The sequence below is a fragment of the Tympanuchus pallidicinctus genome, unplaced genomic scaffold (assembly GCF_026119805.1).
Source record: "Tympanuchus pallidicinctus isolate F22 unplaced genomic scaffold, pur_lepc_1.0 scaffold16, whole genome shotgun sequence".
Taxonomy (NCBI): Eukaryota; Metazoa; Chordata; class Aves; order Galliformes; family Phasianidae; genus Tympanuchus; species Tympanuchus pallidicinctus.
Genome location: NW_026294679.1, coordinates 24,638,271 through 24,656,953, shown reverse-complemented (window position 1 = coordinate 24,656,953; position 18,683 = coordinate 24,638,271). Strand labels below are relative to the sequence as shown.

Here is an 18,683-nt window from a genome sequence, read left to right as displayed (position 1 = left end):
CTCCGGCCCTGCGCGGGATGTTAGCGAGCCTGGCTGTGGGGGAAGGAAGGCGCGGGCATTTCAGGACGGAAATACGCTGTTTCTGGTCACGCTCGTTTTTACTTTTAGAATTAGCCCAGGAAAGAGCAGAGCACGGAGGATTGCTCAAAACCTGGCATCACGGACTGTGCCTGTACGAGAAAGTTTCAGAAGTGACACAGGTCAAAGGAATGTGAACCACTTGGTTCCTCGTTTGGTGGATTGAAACAACTACGAGCCGCAGGCAGAGCTGCAGCTAGGGAGAGCTGGTCCAGTTCCTTTCTTTCCCTCGAACTGCTCAGAAAAAGGAGTTCAGTGCATCCCTATCACCCTTGCCCCACTTGCATGGAAAAACCAAGGGATTACAGAAATAAGCAAGAGAGCTTCAGCTGAGAGATTCATTACATTATGTATATAAAAATTAAAATGTTCTGTACTTAAAAGCAAAAATCAAAAGACCATGAGGCTTTTTTCCCCAAACCACACAACACAGCATTTTAATTAGGAATGTTAATAAATGGGATTAGTGGATGTGACCTACATTTTAATGTGTAAAATCAAACTGAGCACAGAGAACTCAGTAGTGGCTCAGTACAGCACTGAACTCTGCCCAGGCCTCCTCCTCAAACTTATCCCCCCATCCATATAAGCAGAAATGTGTTTACCAAAATAAAAAATGAGCATAGAAACAGCTAAACAGTACCTGAAGGAACCAAATACTTTACATGCCTGGTTTGTTACACGTCCCCTGGTTCTAAAAGGACCAACTCAACAATCAGTTTATTAAAGAAATGTGTATCGTTACTTTTACTGAAAGAAACATTTAAAATCATTGAAAATAATTTCAATCTGAATGAAGCCAAAACTGAACTGTGCATGTCAGCACTCACATTCCACAAAGCAATAATTTACATTCAGCAGCACCAGAACAAAATATACAAGAAATATCTTCTAAAACACTCAGTCTTCACAATCATAAAATGTTACATTTGTGGATACCTTCATGAGCCCCTGCAGGAAGATTGAAGATGTAGGAAGTTAAGGAAGTAGCTCGTAAGCATCTTAGGGATGTGCTGCTTTCAGAAACAAAACAAACAGGAAGTGTACGAGTATGTACAGATGTCATCTGTAAAGAAAACATCTAACTTTCCTATTTAAATAGGAGATGCAAGGAGCTGAAACAAGAACAGACTTGATACAGTGCCAGAGAGAATGAAGAAAAAGATGAACAGCTCACAGGTTAAACAATTTTCTAAGTTAGGAACCTTAATCCTGAAGCATTCTCTCAATAGGTGTTTAAATAAATGGCTCTTCCAAAAATAATCATCACACTGACGTGAAGATGCCCTGAAACCAAGACAATCGGGAAAAAGAAAATGCAGAAAGCAAAAGCATTAAAAATGTACTCATCAAATTTTAAATAAAAAGCTATATCAAAGTTGATTTGCAAATCACCATGGAGTTTTATTTCTACTTTTCAAGACAGAATGGAAGTCCTAGATCTGCCTATTAGCTTGTCATCAAAGTCTGCTCCTGGCACACGCAGACCATGCATGCATGCATACCGTGCTGACAATTAGCATTACAAATATAATCTAAACGATCAAAGGTCTTCCCATTCTTACCTCCTATCCAAAGTAGTCTTACCTTCCCCCTTTCACAAAACAGTGTTGAAAAAGGATATCATTGCCTCAGACTGCAGATGGCAGAGCAGCTTCTCCAAAGGAGGGTAGCGGCGGAGTGATGGAACGCAGCCCACCATGATGAGTTTGTGCTTGGCTCTTGTGATAGCAACATTGAGTCGTCTCCAATCCTTCAGGAGGGCACCAAGCTGATAAATAAACAATCTGCTTTTATTTTTCCCATGTAAATTACAGAATTAGAGGTGAATAATTTTCAAAATGTATCTAAGTTTAAGGTTCAGGATAGTTTTTAAACTGGAATGAAAGTCAGGTTAGGATGAACAACTCACATTTTCATCGTTACTGTTCCTAACAAAAGACACAATTATGATACTTTTGTCTCTTCCTTGGTATTTGTCTATAGTGTTGACTTCCACTCTGCTCTCCTTCAGTCTTGCCATCAAATCAGTGATTACTTTCAACTGATGTCTGTATGGCGATATAATACCAATGTCTGAAGGCTTACAGCCAGCCTAAGTGAAGCAAAAACAGAAAATAGTCACTGTAGTTAACTTGTTTTTCTTTTTTTTTTCCCCAGCTGAAGAAGCTGTAAGATTTTTTTTTTTTTTTTTAAAATAGTGCTGCAAGCTATCATCTCTGCAGTAAGAAATCAATGGAACTCTAAATGAGATTGGTATAAATCAAGGAAAATATTAATTACTGCGAGATCCCAAGCTTTGTCTTCACCTAGCATAGACAGGCATTCTCAAAATCCTCATTCTTCTTTCTTCTTCAGACTGGGAAGTACATATGCAGAACTATTCATTAGTCTGCAGCACTCCTCAAGTTGACTAGATTATGGCCTCAAGTTGCTCTAGGGGAGGTTTAGGTTGGATATCAGGAAAAACTTCTTTACAGAAAGGGATGTTAGGCAGTGCAATAGGCTCCCCAGGGAGGTGGTTGAGTCACCATCCTTGAATGTGATTAAAATCTGTTTGGATGTGGTGCTCAGGGACATAATTTAGCGGTGGGTGGTTAGAGTTAGGGTAGTGTGGTTAGGTTGCAGTTGGACTTGGTGATCTTTTTAGGTCTTTTCCAACCTGTGCAACTCTGTGATTCTATGAAATAAGGGAGAAAGGCAAATCCCTTCCCCTCCCCCTCACAAGAAAGCCCATCCTCATCTCTTAAAGAATTTAGCACTCAGCTTTTATTTCACCCCAAACTCCAACCAGGCATGCGACAGGGAATTGAATGCCGACTTCAGACCCCTTACGTAGCAACACAAAGCCAACCATGAATTTACCCTCACAGTTATCCCTCCAAGAATAACCACACACACGTAGTCAGAATTTCCACAGCAATGAAAGATTAATTACAGAACACTCCCTCTTAAGCAACATTCAAGTAAAAGATACCTTAATGAATAAAGTTGTGAGGAAGAACACTAGTTTGGCTTCTGTCACATTACATACACCACCTTTTTCTGTGTGTTCTGGTGCTGGGACCTTTAAAAATATAAATGTAAAATAATGAGCATCTCTGAAGGTGCACTGTATTTTGATCCTTAACTCACTCTATCATACACTGTTTATGCTACTTTTTTTTTTTTTAAGGTAGGGGTAAATGCTAAATTCTACAGAGTACCTGTATCAGAAATTAACCTCAGAATAGAGCATTTACAAAACATGTTGAAACAATTAGACAGAACTTGTTTCCAGTAATAGCCATTTCATAACTCCAAATTTCTAGTAAGAGCAATTCACCTCAAGAAACTGTCAAAGCTCCATCATCTGATTTCACATTTATACAATACATATAATAAAAATAGACTTTTTGTGGTGAGGATTCTTTTCATGTTGCTTGACTGCTGTAATACATGAACCTTATATTGAAGACGGACTTCTACACGTGAGATGGATTTTCTAGCATATAACAAAATTTAAATGGAAGAGAAATAAATGAACTTGACCTTTTCAGTGTTCAGAAAACATACAGGTTTGTCTGGCTCAAGTACTTCTTTCAACCACGTTTTTGAAGCATCTGCAAGCTCCAGTTTCAGCATTTTTAGATTTGGCAAATTAGCAGTGGCATTTGACACCTTCTCTGATCCACATTCCAGTTTGCCTTCATACACTAGCTTGTTACTCAGTGACATTATTTTACTAAGGATGAAGAAGAAAGAAGTGGTGTCAAATCTTGTAATTTCAATATCATGTTTAAAAAAAAAAAAAAAAAAAAAAGGAAACCTACTCTAACAAATAAGTTTAACATACCAACATACCTGTTCATTCTGTATTGCACAGTCAACTGGACAACAGCATTTTGGTTTTGCTCCAGCCTTTTAAATAAACTTTCACTCATACCAAGATCTCTAGTACAAAGTAAACAATTCACAAAAGCATGTCAGACAACATACTGCAAAAGCCCTCCCAAAATTCATATTACTGGTACTTGTCCAGCAAATCTCACCTTGCTTCTGAATTCTGTACAAGTGGAGGCAGCTGCTGATGGTCCCCCACCAGCACAAACCGTTTGGAACAGAACAGTGGCCCCAGACAGATGGGCTGGCTTATCTGGGAAGCTTCATCAACTATACAGAAATCAAACTGCTTCTGAACAAAGATGGGGTGATTTATGCCCATGCAGGCTGTTGCTACCACTGGCTGAAAAATCGAGACACACTAATAAGAGAAAGCTTCAATCCCTGCACAGAAAATTTTTCTGGTTTAAAAAAACAAACAAACAAAAAAAAACCCATTTAAATTAACTAAAGATAAAACCAATATATTTTAGCCCTTTAAATCAATGCCATTCACGCTGCACACATATTGACCTTGTGTTCTTAAAGTCTTTCAATCTTGAAATCTCACTCTTTCAATTAATTTACTTTGAAGTTGCCACCACCTGTTTCTTCAGCTCTTTGGGAATTTTTAAATGTAATTATCAGTTATTTTGTGTAAACATAAAAAATGCTTTTCAGCTTTTAGACTACTAGAATTAGTCATTCTTGGCTGTAATGAAATTGCAATGATGCAGGAATTGAGCATCTGTTTCAGCACAGATTTCTCCTGCCAGTAACACACTCTTGAGATGGGTTCCTAACTCTACAGCATCTGAGCAACCAGAATACTAACATAATATGCATTGCAGGCCTTGCAGAAACACTTCTCTCACCTGACTGTTGTAGAGCTCTTCCAAATCCATTACAGACTTAATTGATTTGGACCTGCAAATTTCTTCTTCTGTAAATTTCCGTATATCTGGATGAACCTTCTGAGCTCTTCCCAAACGCAAGAAGCCTACTTTGAATTTGGCTAGCTTCAGCAGGATATTGTCCACAGCAGTGTGTGTAAAACTAGTCAGAAGAACACTGAAGCCACAAGCAGAGAGAATTCTCACCTAGTGAGTGGAGAAGAGGAAAAAAAAAAAAAATTGCTTTTAGCTTACAGAAAGACTTCGCGTGACCAAGGCTGGGGTGGAACACTAAGTTTTCAGATGGAGCCAACAGCAAGTATGACTTCATTAATATAATTCTTCCCAGCCAAATCAGCTAGTGTGCTGTTATCAAGGGAATATGAGCAACAGAACTGACACATCTCCTAAACAGCAGGCTTACTACACGTGATACAGAAGAGTAAGAGAAGGACATCTACACATGCTTGCAAACTACATTAAAAAGGCAGTGTGCCAAAGAATATCAATACTGTATGCAGAAGCTTTACAGACCAATTCTGGAAATAATTTTCCCCATGAGAGTTTAACATCAAATTCAGTGGAATGAGCTGATCCAGTAACAGCAGCAGCTTGCTCACTCTTCATCTTCCTCTTGCCCCACCAGTTCTCATGCAGCAGGGAAATGAAAGGAGGCAGAAGACAAAACACCCATTCAGGAAAGATAACAACTGGATGTGAAATATCACTTCTTTCAGGAACAGCTCAGCCCACGGCCTGAACCCAGTAAGTTCCTGCAGCCCATTTCTGGGGAGAGAAAACCACTCACCAGAAGGGTCAGTGGCTGGACCACACAGCTTCAGCACCTTGGGTTTATACAGCTCCCATTGGGCAAATTGTAGACTTCCCCAAGGAGTCCTTTTTTTGAGCTGCAATTCAAGTCTTGAGGACTTGTTGGCATTTAGGGACAAAAACTGTATCATTAAAATGTCACAAAGTGATTAAGTATTACTTCAATTTCTTCCCTCTCACATATTCCCATAGAAGCAAAAGACAATCCTATTCCACAGAGCAAATTTTCAGTTCCATCAAATAAAAGTTCTTAAAACAAAAAGTTTCCTTCTTTGAAATTACACCAATAGCAGTACACTGAGTTAGGGCCATTACTTGAGAAGAGCATAAAACGTGTTTAATGCTCTCCAAATCTTACAAATCTTTTCAAAATCAAAGCACAGGATCTTACCAGAGCACATATTGTAGTTGTTTTTCCTGTTCCTGGCATACCCACAATAAGCGTGTAGTCTTTTGAAAGCAGCACTTGTTTCATTGCCTGTTTCTGAGGCTTATTCAGACCTTTAAAGCAGAAAAAATAACAGGAAAATGTCTATACTTCATAATTGCTAGAGCAATAACGTTCAACTTTGCAATATGCAGACAAGTAGTACAGGGTCTGTACTGCTATCTCAGAAACACGTCATTGAAGATGTTTTGTGACCTTCTGCAGTTTATTTTTTCTGATAGCCTAAATGTGATTGATATCTTGTTGCTATTTTCCATTTTTCTTTTCATCATATCCATTTTCATATTCAAACATGCAAAGTGAATTGCACAGATAGCATCATCTTTCTTGCTCAGAAAAAAAAAAAAAAAACACCACAAGAAGAAACCAGAGCTGTGTTTCCCCAGTCTGATGCAGATGAGCAGTACAGTCTGGCTATTTGGATTAGGCAAAGCTCAAGCAAAAACAAACAAACAAACAAACAAGGAGCATGGAGAATTATTGGTGTCTTACTGAAAGCCAGGTTTTGTTTGCAAGTATGGGAAGGAACTGTTACTCCCTGTCTTCCAGTATTTGTTAATCCATCATTCTTCAGTTCTAGCACATACACCTTCCTCTCATTTCCTTCCCCTTTCAGTGGTTTGCTAGAAGGCTGGGCAAAATTCTTATTTGAAGCAGACCTCCAAGCAACAATGTGCATCTTTTAGTTTTCACAAAGTTTTTAATAAGAAGTTATTTGTTTTAAGACAAGTGAGTTATGTTTTCAAAGACATCTCAGTCAGCAGTAGTGCTATTTTCACTGACTTTGACACTATCACATACATCCTCTGTTCAACAACAACAAAAAAAAAAAAAACCAGGAGTGCCACAAAGCTTCATATATTGCAGAGTAGTCAACAAGTCAATAGAAGAGCCTATAGAAGTGAATGTTTCCATCAAAGCCCATCTCCTTCCTTCCACCGCCTCAAAATCCACTTCCTCTATCCCAAGTCTTCCTCGTTCCCAATTTTGTAACAATTAGAGAACACTAAAACTACAAGCTACAGGAACTATTAAAAGCAAAACAAAATTCTAAGCAGACATCTGGTCACATCTTCCAAGTAGCTCGACTGATCACAGAAAGACATGCAATGTAATGTAATGAAATGAAAGAAATGTCACAGAAAGACATGTAATGCCAGAATTTATTTTTAAACAAAAAACTGCTACTAGACCCTGATGTAGAAAAAGAGAGCTTGTATCAACTGTGATAAATGCTTTGGCAATAGAAATATACCATTAATCATAAGACTTTAGGAGGAAAAAAAACAAAGCCTTAATACCTTTTAAAATACTTGCAACAGCCTCCTTTGCTTCTGGAGGAAGGACTGAGCTCAAATGCTGAATAAAACGAGGTTTGTGGAAGTCAATGATCAAGTTGCGGAGCTTTTCACTGCAGATGCAAAAATACAAGAATCGTGAGTTTCTCATTGAGAAAAACCTAAAAATACTCAAAGTGTGAAATTAATTTGATTCTTCATACCTGACCGGGGAATCTTTCATCAGTTTAGAGAGGTTTTCAAAGGGAACTCCTATACCACAGTCTCCTTCTTCATGATCCAACCTAAAAGTGGTACTCTCAGGGAGCTTTGATAAATTCCTGAAGGACGACAGTAAGATGCACAAATTAATTCTGCTTACAAGCAGTAAGTTGATGATAAAAGTCTCATTAATAAGGGCACATTTCAAGGCAGTGTAGTCCGAATAATTAAAGTTACTAATAACAAAAACAACCAGAGTATCCATGGAAACTTATGTTGGAGATACACTTTGCAGGTATATTTTTTAATCAGTCAACATAGGCATAGGGACACTGATCTGCCACCTTCAGTCATGATTTTTAGAATATACCTCCGTGAGCCAAGCAAGAGGAGTCAGACCATTTCAGAGCTTTTTTGAGGCCTGGGAGTGCCTTTCTCGAAGCCTATATCACAGTGCTGCCAAGCAGATGTTTTCCCTTTTATTCTATTACCTGCCCAACAAACAGGAGATTGTTGTTGCACTGATTTCTCTCACGTAGCCAGTAGCCAAGCCAAGCAAACCATTTTCTTCTCCACTCACAACGACTCTATCACCAACCAAGAGGTTTGCTCCAGGTACAACACCATTTTTACGTTGGAAAGAATGCAGATATTGTCCTTCGGAAACTTCCTGAACTTGACCAATTCTGATCATGTTTCCAACACAGTCTCCAGCCTTTTCTCTGTGAAGATATTACAGAAAAATTAATTTTTCAGTGTAAGATCCCCTCAGTAAGACAAATATTTTATATATGTAAGCAAGAAATAAAAAAATTTAGTCCGTTTTCAATAGCCTCTATGACCAGAGAAGAATTGTAAAGATATACAAACACTTTATACTTGCTTCAACTGATATCTAAAATAAAATTACAGATAACTTTGTTAAAAACTGAACACTAAAATATATGGATACATTTCACTGAAATGTTTGCTATTTGCTTAATAAATTGCTTGTTTCACCTAAAACACCACATAAACAAACTCATTTAAATGGGTCCACAAACCACCCATTAATTTTTGCATAGTTACTATGTCCAGGGATGTAAGACAGAAAGTACCAAAGCCAGCAAGAGCCCTTAGTGTTTATCCACATTCTCAGGCAAGCATAGGAGCAGAGCCCAAAATACATCATTATTTGTCAATAAAACCCTCAGAAAACCAGCACAGTGAGCTGGACTCACAGTCAACATCCAGTGTCAGCCTTCAGGAACTGAAACAAAATGATACAATTTCTACTTCCAAAGGCAGAGACTGCAATTAACTTACTGCTTCCCATGCCTGACTTAACAGCAACAACAAAAGAAAAACATATATCAAAAATATATAACCTGTAAGTGTAGCAAGCTAATGATTTCATCAGCTCACATCTCAAACTCTACTTGACAAGAAGTACATCTGGTTATTTCTACAAGTAGTAGCAAACATCTAGGTTCTCTTGTAAGGAAAACTACAAGTTGACAATGCCTCATTTCCAATCACTCATTTGTACCAGGTTAGAAATTCATCTTACCTTTCCAAAGAAGGTATCATCCATATATTTTTATACCCCTTTTTACTGTCTCCACTTTGCATCTCCAAGGTTAACATCAGATACCACAGACTGAAGTACTCTAAATGGGAAGGTTTCAGGTGCTGCGTCTCTTTTTCAATAATGGGTATCATAGCAGGAGGAAAAGACACACCAGCCATCCTTTCTTCTACAGCTCTAGGAATAGAACCAAGTACAGGAAAGAATCAACTTCCACCACATTTCCTGCAAGTCAGTTTATACATGAGACAAATTTAAGTTTATACTGAAACACTGAAAAATATAGCACTTAATTTATCATCACTGAAATAAAGCTGATTACATGTCCTTTGTTCCTACAATCTCATTTAATCACATCATTTGTATGACTTTGAATTAGGGAAAATAAGTAGAAGACCAATTGAAAACCTCCCAAGAATAATTCTGCAAACATTTAAGCATTTCACCTTCTATTTCTTTTTTAGTAAGATATGAATACCACAGTGGTGCTTACTTAAGCAAATGGGATTTAACAGTTAATAAAAAAGCAGACTTCAAGTCAACTCACCTTGGAATTAAGCATCAATAGGCATTTATACATAATCGTGCACATAAAAATGCAAACCAAGTGAAAAAAATAGTTAGTTCAAAAGTTGTTAAAACAGCTGGTGACTTAGGAATAACATAATGCCACAATACCTGAATGTTATAATGATTTATGAAGCAATTACTAAACCATATTACACTTATGCACAAAGCCAGTTCCCTCAAAATTTCATTCCTACAACCTGAAAAAACAAATGGTCAGATCAAAGAAAATGTAAGAGTTATTATGCTGGAGTTTATGGAACGTTGTTTGGGAGTGCAAGAGTTGTCATAACGAAATAATAAGCCATCAAATCACAAAGGTCAAATAATAGTATCAAAGGCTGAAGTTATTCTTATTTAAAAAACAAGTATCAAACCAGGGTGGTGGGATTTTTTTCTTACCTGCTATATACAAAGCAATTGTGTATTTGGGAACAGTATTTACAGGCTTGACTGTCATCAATTACAGGAGGCAAAGCAGCAAGCTGTGACTGCTGTCTTCCCACAGCAGATTTATACATACTGTGCATTAAGTAGAAGGCCACCTGGTTTCTTAGCTTTATTAATTCTGTCAAAAAAAGAACAAACTAAGCTGATATTTTAAGTGTAGCTTTTAATCATTCTTAGTCCTAAAGAAACCAGGCATCAGACTTCAGTCAGCTAAGAAGTAGATACTCATATAGCAAAGTCCTAATGAAGTATTAATAAAACATATTTCAGTTTTGAACATCAACTTCATAGAATAAATAAAATTACAACAAATGATACAGCCAAGTATACCTTGCTCCATGAGAGAAAATCCTGCTAGTTCAACTATTACTGAAATGCCTCGTTATGTTAATCATATGAAGTAACATAACTAATCAAGTAGGTTTCAAGGGCGGGAGGATAACGTCACCTCTTCTATCCATGCGAGCTCCAGTAACAGGATACATAGTACCAGTTTTAAGATAAAGAAGAAATCCAGCTTCAGGATCCACTCTCCTTTCTAAATTCAACAGCGTATACAGGATAACCTGCAAACATTGTATATGAAACATACTGCGTGTCATGTATATATAAATACTAAAACAGCTTCATAAGATAATTTATGTAGCCATTACTATTACAAATAACTTAGAAAGCATAACTAATAAGCACCTAACCAAGCATTTGACTTATAAGGCATCTTCCTTAACAAAAGTTTATACATGACTGCCCCTCACTCAGACCAGCTATCTGTCAAGATGCACAATTATAGTTCTTCAAGCTCTTTGCCTCGAGCTAATACTCAAATGTTTAGTAAGAAGAGACTAATCAACAGTTTTTTAGGATAAAAGCCATAAAGCTGTTTGAAAGACTTAAATAAGCATAGCTCCCACACCTCAGCTAATTTTTAAATCATCAGATTTGAGCATGCCAGGGTTGCTCACCCATAAATCCAGATTACATCACATACAAACCAAATGTTTCATATTCTTGAGACAAAGTCAGTCATTCTAATAAGACAGATTGCTTATAGCCACCAATAGTCAAATTACACTTCTTTTTGTACCTGACTCCTGTGCTCTATAGAGTTTGATTCCTTGCCAGATTTGAGCTCTAATGGCATTATCCTGGACTGTACGCCGCACCGACGATGGATTTTCACCCTGGCTGTAACATCAATCTTTCCCTTCAATCCAAACCTGGGAGACCAAATGTTCTCTTCAACGTCTAAGATATCTACAATTTCTACCTTAGAAGAGCAATCTCCTGTTTTGTCTTCACTTGGCCTAGGAAGAAACCAAAGGAAGGGGGAAGTTAATGATTTTCCTTAATATTTCAAGATTAAAACACATTGCAGTATGTGTGCGCTGACAAACTATTACATGGGAATACTAGTTTAATATTCCAGTTTTTAGTCATATTTACAGCAACTTCTAGCTTAGTCAGCTGATTAAAAGAACAAGGATATTTAAGTACTAACGCATCTACTCTCTACCACATTGTTCACAATGATTTTAACATCACTGTGATTTTTATGTTAGTCCTCCCTCAGCCTTGTAATAATCATTCTTGATGTCTTTCCCACTACTCATAATTGCAACTAAATACGGAGCTCAGTGTTAGCTATTTAGGTATAGGTAGGTATTAATTGCTCCATGTCAGTTAAGAGATTTGTATAAAAAGCTCTCTTCTAAAAATTGAAAGTGTCCCAAATAAGATACACAAATTAGAATCATTTCTAATTTCGGATTCTTACAGTTTCAGTTGCATTTGATTTTGGTTAGCTGGATTGCGCATGAACTCTTCTGTCCACTTAAAAAATGAAGGCAAATATTCTTCTATCTCCTGCATTACCTCTGTTTGTTTCAGCTTCAAGTGATACCTACAAAACAAAGCCATTTACATTAGGGCAAGGGCAAAATTAGCTTCACCTTTGGTACCAAAGTACTTCACATTCATGGAAATAATTGTCAAGTTCAAAGAACCATCTTTAAAACACAGATAGCAACACATTCACCTCACCCTATTAATTAATAAAAGTACAGCTGAGCCCCCATTAAGAGAAATAAACTACATTTCCCATTTAACTCCAGCAGGGCAGGCATATTAAATTACATTATAGAGCAGGGAAATAAGAGATACCAAAATTTCATTAAGATTGTTTGGTAAGATGCTCTCCTAATAACAGTAACCATTTGTTAAAGCATCTGATCTTCCAAACATAAAACCAGATCCTTGCAACGTACTTACATTTCTCTGAGATACTTTTGCCCAAAAACAATTTTATTTGCTAGTTCCTCCACTTTTTCAGGTGCCAAGTTATTTGTTACGGATTGCTGGAAAATTTCATGAAGAATTGTACCAATGAGTGTTTGCCGTGAACCACACTCAGAGCCCTGCAATACAATGGCACAGTACAAAAGGTTTAAGATTCATATTCACTTCATGCAGATTTTCCACAGAATTTCTGGGCTTATTTGTTGCATGTGACACATCCCAATTGTTTTAATAGCAAAATCATTAGATCTTTTATCTCACTTATTAGTATGGATTCAAATGTGACTGCAAATACAGACAAACTGCAGTGAGTCTCTTCTATTGCTTTATCTCCCATTTTTATTCCAAATCCACTGTTAGGATACAATCCCTAAGCAATTAAAGAAGGAACAAATTCACATTTTAAAGTGTATATCAAAAAGATTTTCCTTGTGAACAGCATTAACAGCAGCATTTCCTAATGCAATAATCTTTACTATCCTAGAAATACTATGTTTACATTATCCATATTTGAAGCAATTTCCTGCATTTTATGAACTCACATAAAATTACTCCAACATCAGAGTGGCTCAGAAACCCACCTAGCTCACTGCCAGGAATGGATAAATTATGACTTCTGCATAAGCCCCTACCAAACAGCTGGAAAGATAATCAGTTTGTTTGGAAGTTAATGGTATCTTTCAAAGAACCAGCTGTGTAGGACCTGAACACAACTCAAAGAGTGGTGTTATCAGAGTCAGGACCCTTTGTGTTGTCCTGTATGGGAACTGCTGAATCACAGCCTGAACCTCTGATCGATCACCTGAAGCGAGCAGTGAATCAGCCATTCGAGCATAGGTGAAGGCAATTCTCCTGTGCTGCCAGAAGGGTGGATCCTGGCTCCATCTCTCCTAGACCCGTTTAAGAGCTGACTGCCAGTGGGGAAAGATCTCTTCGGGAGATCCCTCCTCTGGCATTTTGCAGCGAGCCCAGGACATGGGTAAGTTCTCTATCTATTTTCTTTTTGTTATTATAATCTGCTCTGCCAAATTCTCTTGCTTATTTCATAATTATAACATCTTTATATTCACTGACCATACATGTCCCTTCCCAACAATTAATCTATTCCTGTTACTTCTCTAATGAAGGCCTCCTGTTGACATCTCTTTTCAGTCTGAACGTCCTGCACTTCAATTTCTTGCTCTGGTCACAGTTCCCCAGCCAGCCTGTTTACTACTTCCCTTGTCCATCTAGATTTACATGCTCCTCATGTCTAGTTTTCCTCAGCTGTAACTGGCAGCCATTGCTACTCTACCACTCACGTATCAGCAAGGACAACCACAAGAAACCTTTTCTCTCTTTGAGTTCCAGCACAGATTCCAGAATTAGCCCACACCAACCCTGACTACAGTACAGGCATACAGAAGCTAGATCTGGAACTAACACATGCTTCTCATGGGGTACCAGAAAAGCCTTTGCTGAAATGGCTGATGTTTCAGAAGCTTTTTAGTAGCCAAATAAGACTACATTTTCATATAGCCAACAAGAAGTGCACATCTAGCAAAAACTTCTTACGCACAAGAAAACATGGCTAGGAACAAGAGTATAAAAGAAGTTGCCAGAAAACTAGAGCGAGAAGCATATTTTTGTCCCCGTTTTCTGTATTAACAACTCAGAATAATTTCAACTGAAATTCTGAAAAAAAAACATAATAAAAAAAGAAAAAAAAGTAGTCCAAAAAGCAAGTTTTCCCTCTGAATTGCTCTTTTTCTGTAAACGTTATGACTAGCTACTGACATTTTACAATATCACATTCCAGTTTTACTATTGAGCTAAGCCACCATTCTCAGCTGAAACATTAACTTATTAATGCTACAACATCAGGTGTTTTAAGACTTACCCTAAACCGTTCACTCAGCACTGCTTTTCTCATACATCGAATGCTACTGGATATCGTAGTGCCAGAGAGCAGCAAATCTGGGTAAAGAATGAGATATCCAGACTGCTCATTTATTATCCAGGTACCAGAGCTACAGTCCCCTTCTAAATGAACAATATCTCCTGGAACAACTGGAACAGACTCCCTGTAAAGCAAAACATTCCAACAACAATTTGCAAGCACAGGATACCACCTGTAAGAAATTAACAGATTCAACATACTTCAAAACCTGAGGTTATTATGAGCTTTTTACTGACAAAACTTTAATTCTGAGCACTAGGTCACGGATCAAATCCACATGAAGAGAAATCCTGATGACTTCAAATCATTCCAGATTCGTCATTACAGATTTATCCTTTCAGCCATTTTAGAACCGACATATTTTACACCGACATGCTATACTTGATGCTTATAATATCTCCTTATATTTAAGGGCTTAAACTGCTTCAGAAGCTCAGCAGAATCTCAAAGCACCGCTCACCAGCTGTTCTGAAGGACGCACAGCTCCGTATCTCCCGGCGATGTGGAAGCGCTGACCGCCAGGTGCTTCTCAGGGTCGCGTCCCTCCCGCCGCACCAGGCGGACCTCCAACACGCGGTACCTGTTGTTCAGCCCGCTCCTGAGCGCCGCGTTACAGGGCTCGGTCATCGTCTTCTGAAAGCACAGTTAACGCTGCCAAACCTACCGCAGTGCTCGACGAGGAAACAGACCGGCACAAACCCGCCTCCACTGCTAGAACGCGTATCAGCGCGGATAAATAGACGACTACAGCGTGCTTTTTAAATTGCACGCAGGCCTTTTCCCTTCTCCCTCCCGCCGCCCAGCACCGCAGTCCCTCCGCTACACAGCAGCCAGCCTCACCTCAGCCCCACAACGCACCCCAACCGAATCCCGCGCGCCGCGCCAACCTCCGCGCAGGCGCAGCACAGCCCGCCTCTCTCGCCTGCCCAGAGACTCCACCCCCAGCTCGATCATTGGTGGGGACGAAGGCAGAGCAACCAATGGGAGTTTGCCGGAGGGCGGCGCGAGCTTCCCGCGCGCGGGATGAAAAGCAGAAGCTGTGCGGGCGGCCTGCGCTGTGAGGAAGCCTAACAGGCTGCGGTCAGCGCTTCTCACAACGGGGCTGCGGGAAAAAGTAGGATTAAAGGTGCTTTTCTCTCTCAAATGTTTGTGGGTGAACCTCAGCCCAGGAGTTGAGCTTTCCTTACGACAAACACGAGCCGGTGCAACCAAGCAGCAGCTCCCTGAGGCGATGCAGCAGTCTCAGACGTGCACGGTTGCCCCCTTTGCTTCTTTTTGGTCACAAGAGCACTACTTGAGGAAAACGTTTTTGCTCCTGTCAAGTCGAGCTAGGACTAAAGAACACAGGTATTAAGTTTACTCTCGATATATCAGTATTCTGCACTTAAAATGCCAGGAAAAATAACAATGGAGTAATTGGAGTTTGGCCTTGTATTCCTAATGTAGCCAGACACTGAGAAACAGGACTGTGCTCCAGCCTGGGAAGACAACATGAGCAGGGGTCAGGTACACAGCAGGAGGATCCAGCTTGACGTTTGAAGGGTAAGATGGCACATAAATGAGCCCCTTTTCTTAGGGGTAACCCTCAAGTACACATAGCCTATGTTTATAAGCTTTCCCTTGCAGAACTGCTAATATTCATAATGGAATAATTTGTTCTTTTAAACACACAGGCACACAATTTAGTACAGTATTAAAACAGATTATTGTACAGGAGCTTTTTGCTTTGTACATGTGATAGAGGCTGCAGAATGCAAGGTTATCTCTACATTCCTATGCAGAGGTAATAAGACAAAACAATACAGACACTGGAATTTAGCAGTCTAAAAAGAAGATTCAAATACAAGTTTTTGTGTGAAGTAACTGCAAACTACATACGTAATGCATAAACAAATGCCTCCATTACAGCAAGCAGAAATTTCCATTGTAAGGATAAGGAATTGAACTCTATTTTAAAGACAGTGTTTAATAACTGGAAACAAACCATCATCTGAGATTTTCAGGACATAGTATGGATAAGAGATTCTGACCTGAAGGAGTTCTGAAATGGAGAGACCTTTTCCACTTCTATATCTAAGGATATTGGAAATAGCTGAGAACAGAATATATAATATTGGAATGGCTGGAACAGAAAATAAAAAATAGTACCCAAGGCTGCATTACCAATTCTTCACAGAAGGAACTGTTTCACTGGGTAGAACTAAAGTTACAAGACTCCTAGGAAACAGGTTTTCAGGAAATATGACAATAATAATTATATCCACTTCCATTCAAGCCTCTCTGTATAATAAAGTTGACATTTGGGATAATCATCTACACTTGCAAATAAAAACTACACTAAAACATCTTGAAGTTGCAAAAAATGTTTTCTAACACAGTTGTTTTGTGGGGGGTTTTTTTCCCCACACAGAGAAAGCTTTTAAAATTGATTTTGAAGCAATTGTATCAATTTATAATAACTTCTAAAATTCCTAGAAAGGATGTGTACAAACCTGTTCAATTGCTATGCTGTGAAATCTAAAAAACTAGAACTAGATCGAAAATAAAACCATGAACTAATGACCACCAGCTTTCCTAACATTCAATTGCTGACATTCTGATAACTTCAGTGTGGTAACAGAGCGGTTCAAAAGAAGTAAGCTCACCTTCTCAAGGAGAGACAATTTAAATGGAAGATGAACTCAAATCCAGCATCTTGACTAATGAAAACGTTCTTCAATAGCAATGAAAAACTTCTCACAGCTTACATATATAGAATATATTTAAATTATGTGTGTATTTATCAGTATTTTAAAAGCAGAAAATAGACACTTCAAAGTCATAGTAAAATGGACTACCAGGGAACACAGCCAGTCACACATATGGAACACATTAGTCAGATACTCAAAATAGTGTTCTGATTAAGAAATATATTTAATAACAACCTTTTCAAAAAAGGTTAGAAATATCTACCAAAAAAATTAGAAACAAGTCTCCTCCCTTCCAGCTCCCTTTTTCCCTTCGTACACCTTTCTGAAGTATTTTAGTACTTTCAAGTAGAATTATTAACACACTTGTAAGCTCTGTTTTGAAAAAGTAATGCTGAAGATACAGCATTGTAGGGCTGTTTTTCTCATTCAGTATCCTACTCAGTTGTTTTGCTGACATATTCTACTGCTGCTTTCTTCTCAAGCGTGAGTATGCTGGATTCTGCTTTACACACACATAAATCACACAAATATATTCATTCAAAATTTTTAATAAAATAAATTCAAATACATCTTGTTCTCTGCCCATAACTGTATTGTTAAATATAAAAGAAATAGATACTTTTAAGAAACCAGAAAAAAAAAAAAAAGTCATAACATTTGGTTTGAGATACATAACTCAAAATCCAGTCTGATTTTTCAAAATTAAGTAAATTGATCACATAATCCACCAGTTTATTTAATACAACCATTACCAACTCTTAAAAGACACTGCTAAAAATATTGCAATAAATAAATAACTTATATCACATAAGTAAATGCTTTACAGCTTCCCAATTCAAGTGAATAAAATCAGGAGTACCAATGCAAATTATGTATAAATGAGTCCGAACAATAACTTCTCTACAAGGAATTGAAGGAGAAAAAGTATAATAATGTGTTGCATACCATACTTTAGAAATAACACATACACACATATACAGACTCTAATATAATCTTCATTTTCTTCTCCATGTGCCTAAATGGTCCATATGCCTAAATACATAAGTGCAGCAGCATGCAGTCCTGTTTGTCCCACATTTTAAGGCAGGGGCAGACCTGTTTACAAGAGCCAGTCCTTCAAAGTACGTCAAGTACTCAAAGCCTTCAATAAACTGAATTGAAAACATTAAGCTCTACAGAAAAGGTACAGAAATGCCTTGTAAGATTACATGCTAACTGCCTTAAGATCTTTTCTACCACTTATCACTGTACAAATTTCCCATTTTTATTTGTGTAGATTTTTTTTTATTTTTTTTTTGCACAGAATGCATGCAAAGAAACTGGTTTCTAAATTGCAGGATTACCAATGATTTTAAATACATCTCATCATTTGTTATTGAAGAGGCTGAAAAAACTCCCATATATACCCACACGAAGATACATGCTTTGTTCTTAACATACAGACAACTTGTACAAAAGGCAAAAAGAAAAAATGGTTAAGTTGTGGTCTACCAAGTTCAGCTTCAACAGAGTTGGCAAGTAGTTGAATAAGAAAACTGTTCCATTTTATTCAAATAAATTTAATC

At 38.0% G+C, this 18,683-nt stretch overlaps 1 protein-coding gene across 2 annotated transcripts; it reads right to left on the bottom strand.

Annotated features, from left to right (window-relative positions):
• Positions 1–350: 350 nt before the first annotated feature.
• DNA2 (DNA replication helicase/nuclease 2) lies at positions 351–15,203 on the bottom strand. 2 transcript variants are annotated; one of them, XM_052678004.1, is made up of 20 exons: positions 14,889–15,203; positions 14,369–14,552; positions 12,463–12,608; positions 11,969–12,094; positions 11,279–11,498; positions 10,643–10,760; positions 10,147–10,312; positions 9,160–9,354; positions 8,102–8,332; positions 7,613–7,729; positions 7,413–7,522; positions 6,055–6,164; positions 4,815–5,039; positions 4,110–4,303; positions 3,922–4,011; positions 3,610–3,802; positions 3,056–3,145; positions 1,991–2,173; positions 1,666–1,849; positions 351–1,365 (listed from the first exon to the last, which is right to left on the bottom strand). In XM_052678004.1, the coding sequence occupies exons 1-19, from the start codon at positions 15,053–15,055 to the stop codon at positions 1,676–1,678; spliced, it is 3,039 nt and encodes a 1,012-aa protein (XP_052533964.1). In that variant the 5' UTR covers positions 15,056–15,203; the 3' UTR covers positions 351–1,365; positions 1,666–1,675. The 2 variants fall into 2 exon arrangements, with proteins under 2 accessions (XP_052533964.1, XP_052533963.1); XM_052678003.1 differs by having other exon boundaries at positions 351–1,849.
• Positions 15,204–18,683: the final 3,480 nt, after the last annotated feature.

Bases quoted from the DNA above. Each gene is read 5' to 3' on its own strand.
- DNA2 (XM_052678003.1), bottom strand. From the start codon at position 15,055: ATGACCGAGCCCTGTAACGCGGCGCTCAGGAGCGGGCTGAACAACAGG. The intron at 9,355-10,146 runs GTAAGAAAAAAA...TTCTATTCCTAG, and splicing joins AATTGCTTTGTATATAGCAG to AGCTGTAGAAGAAAGGATGG. The intron at 1,850-1,990 runs GTGAGTTGTTCA...TTTATTTATCAG, and splicing joins GGAACAGTAACGATGAAAAT to CTTGGTGCCCTCCTGAAGGA.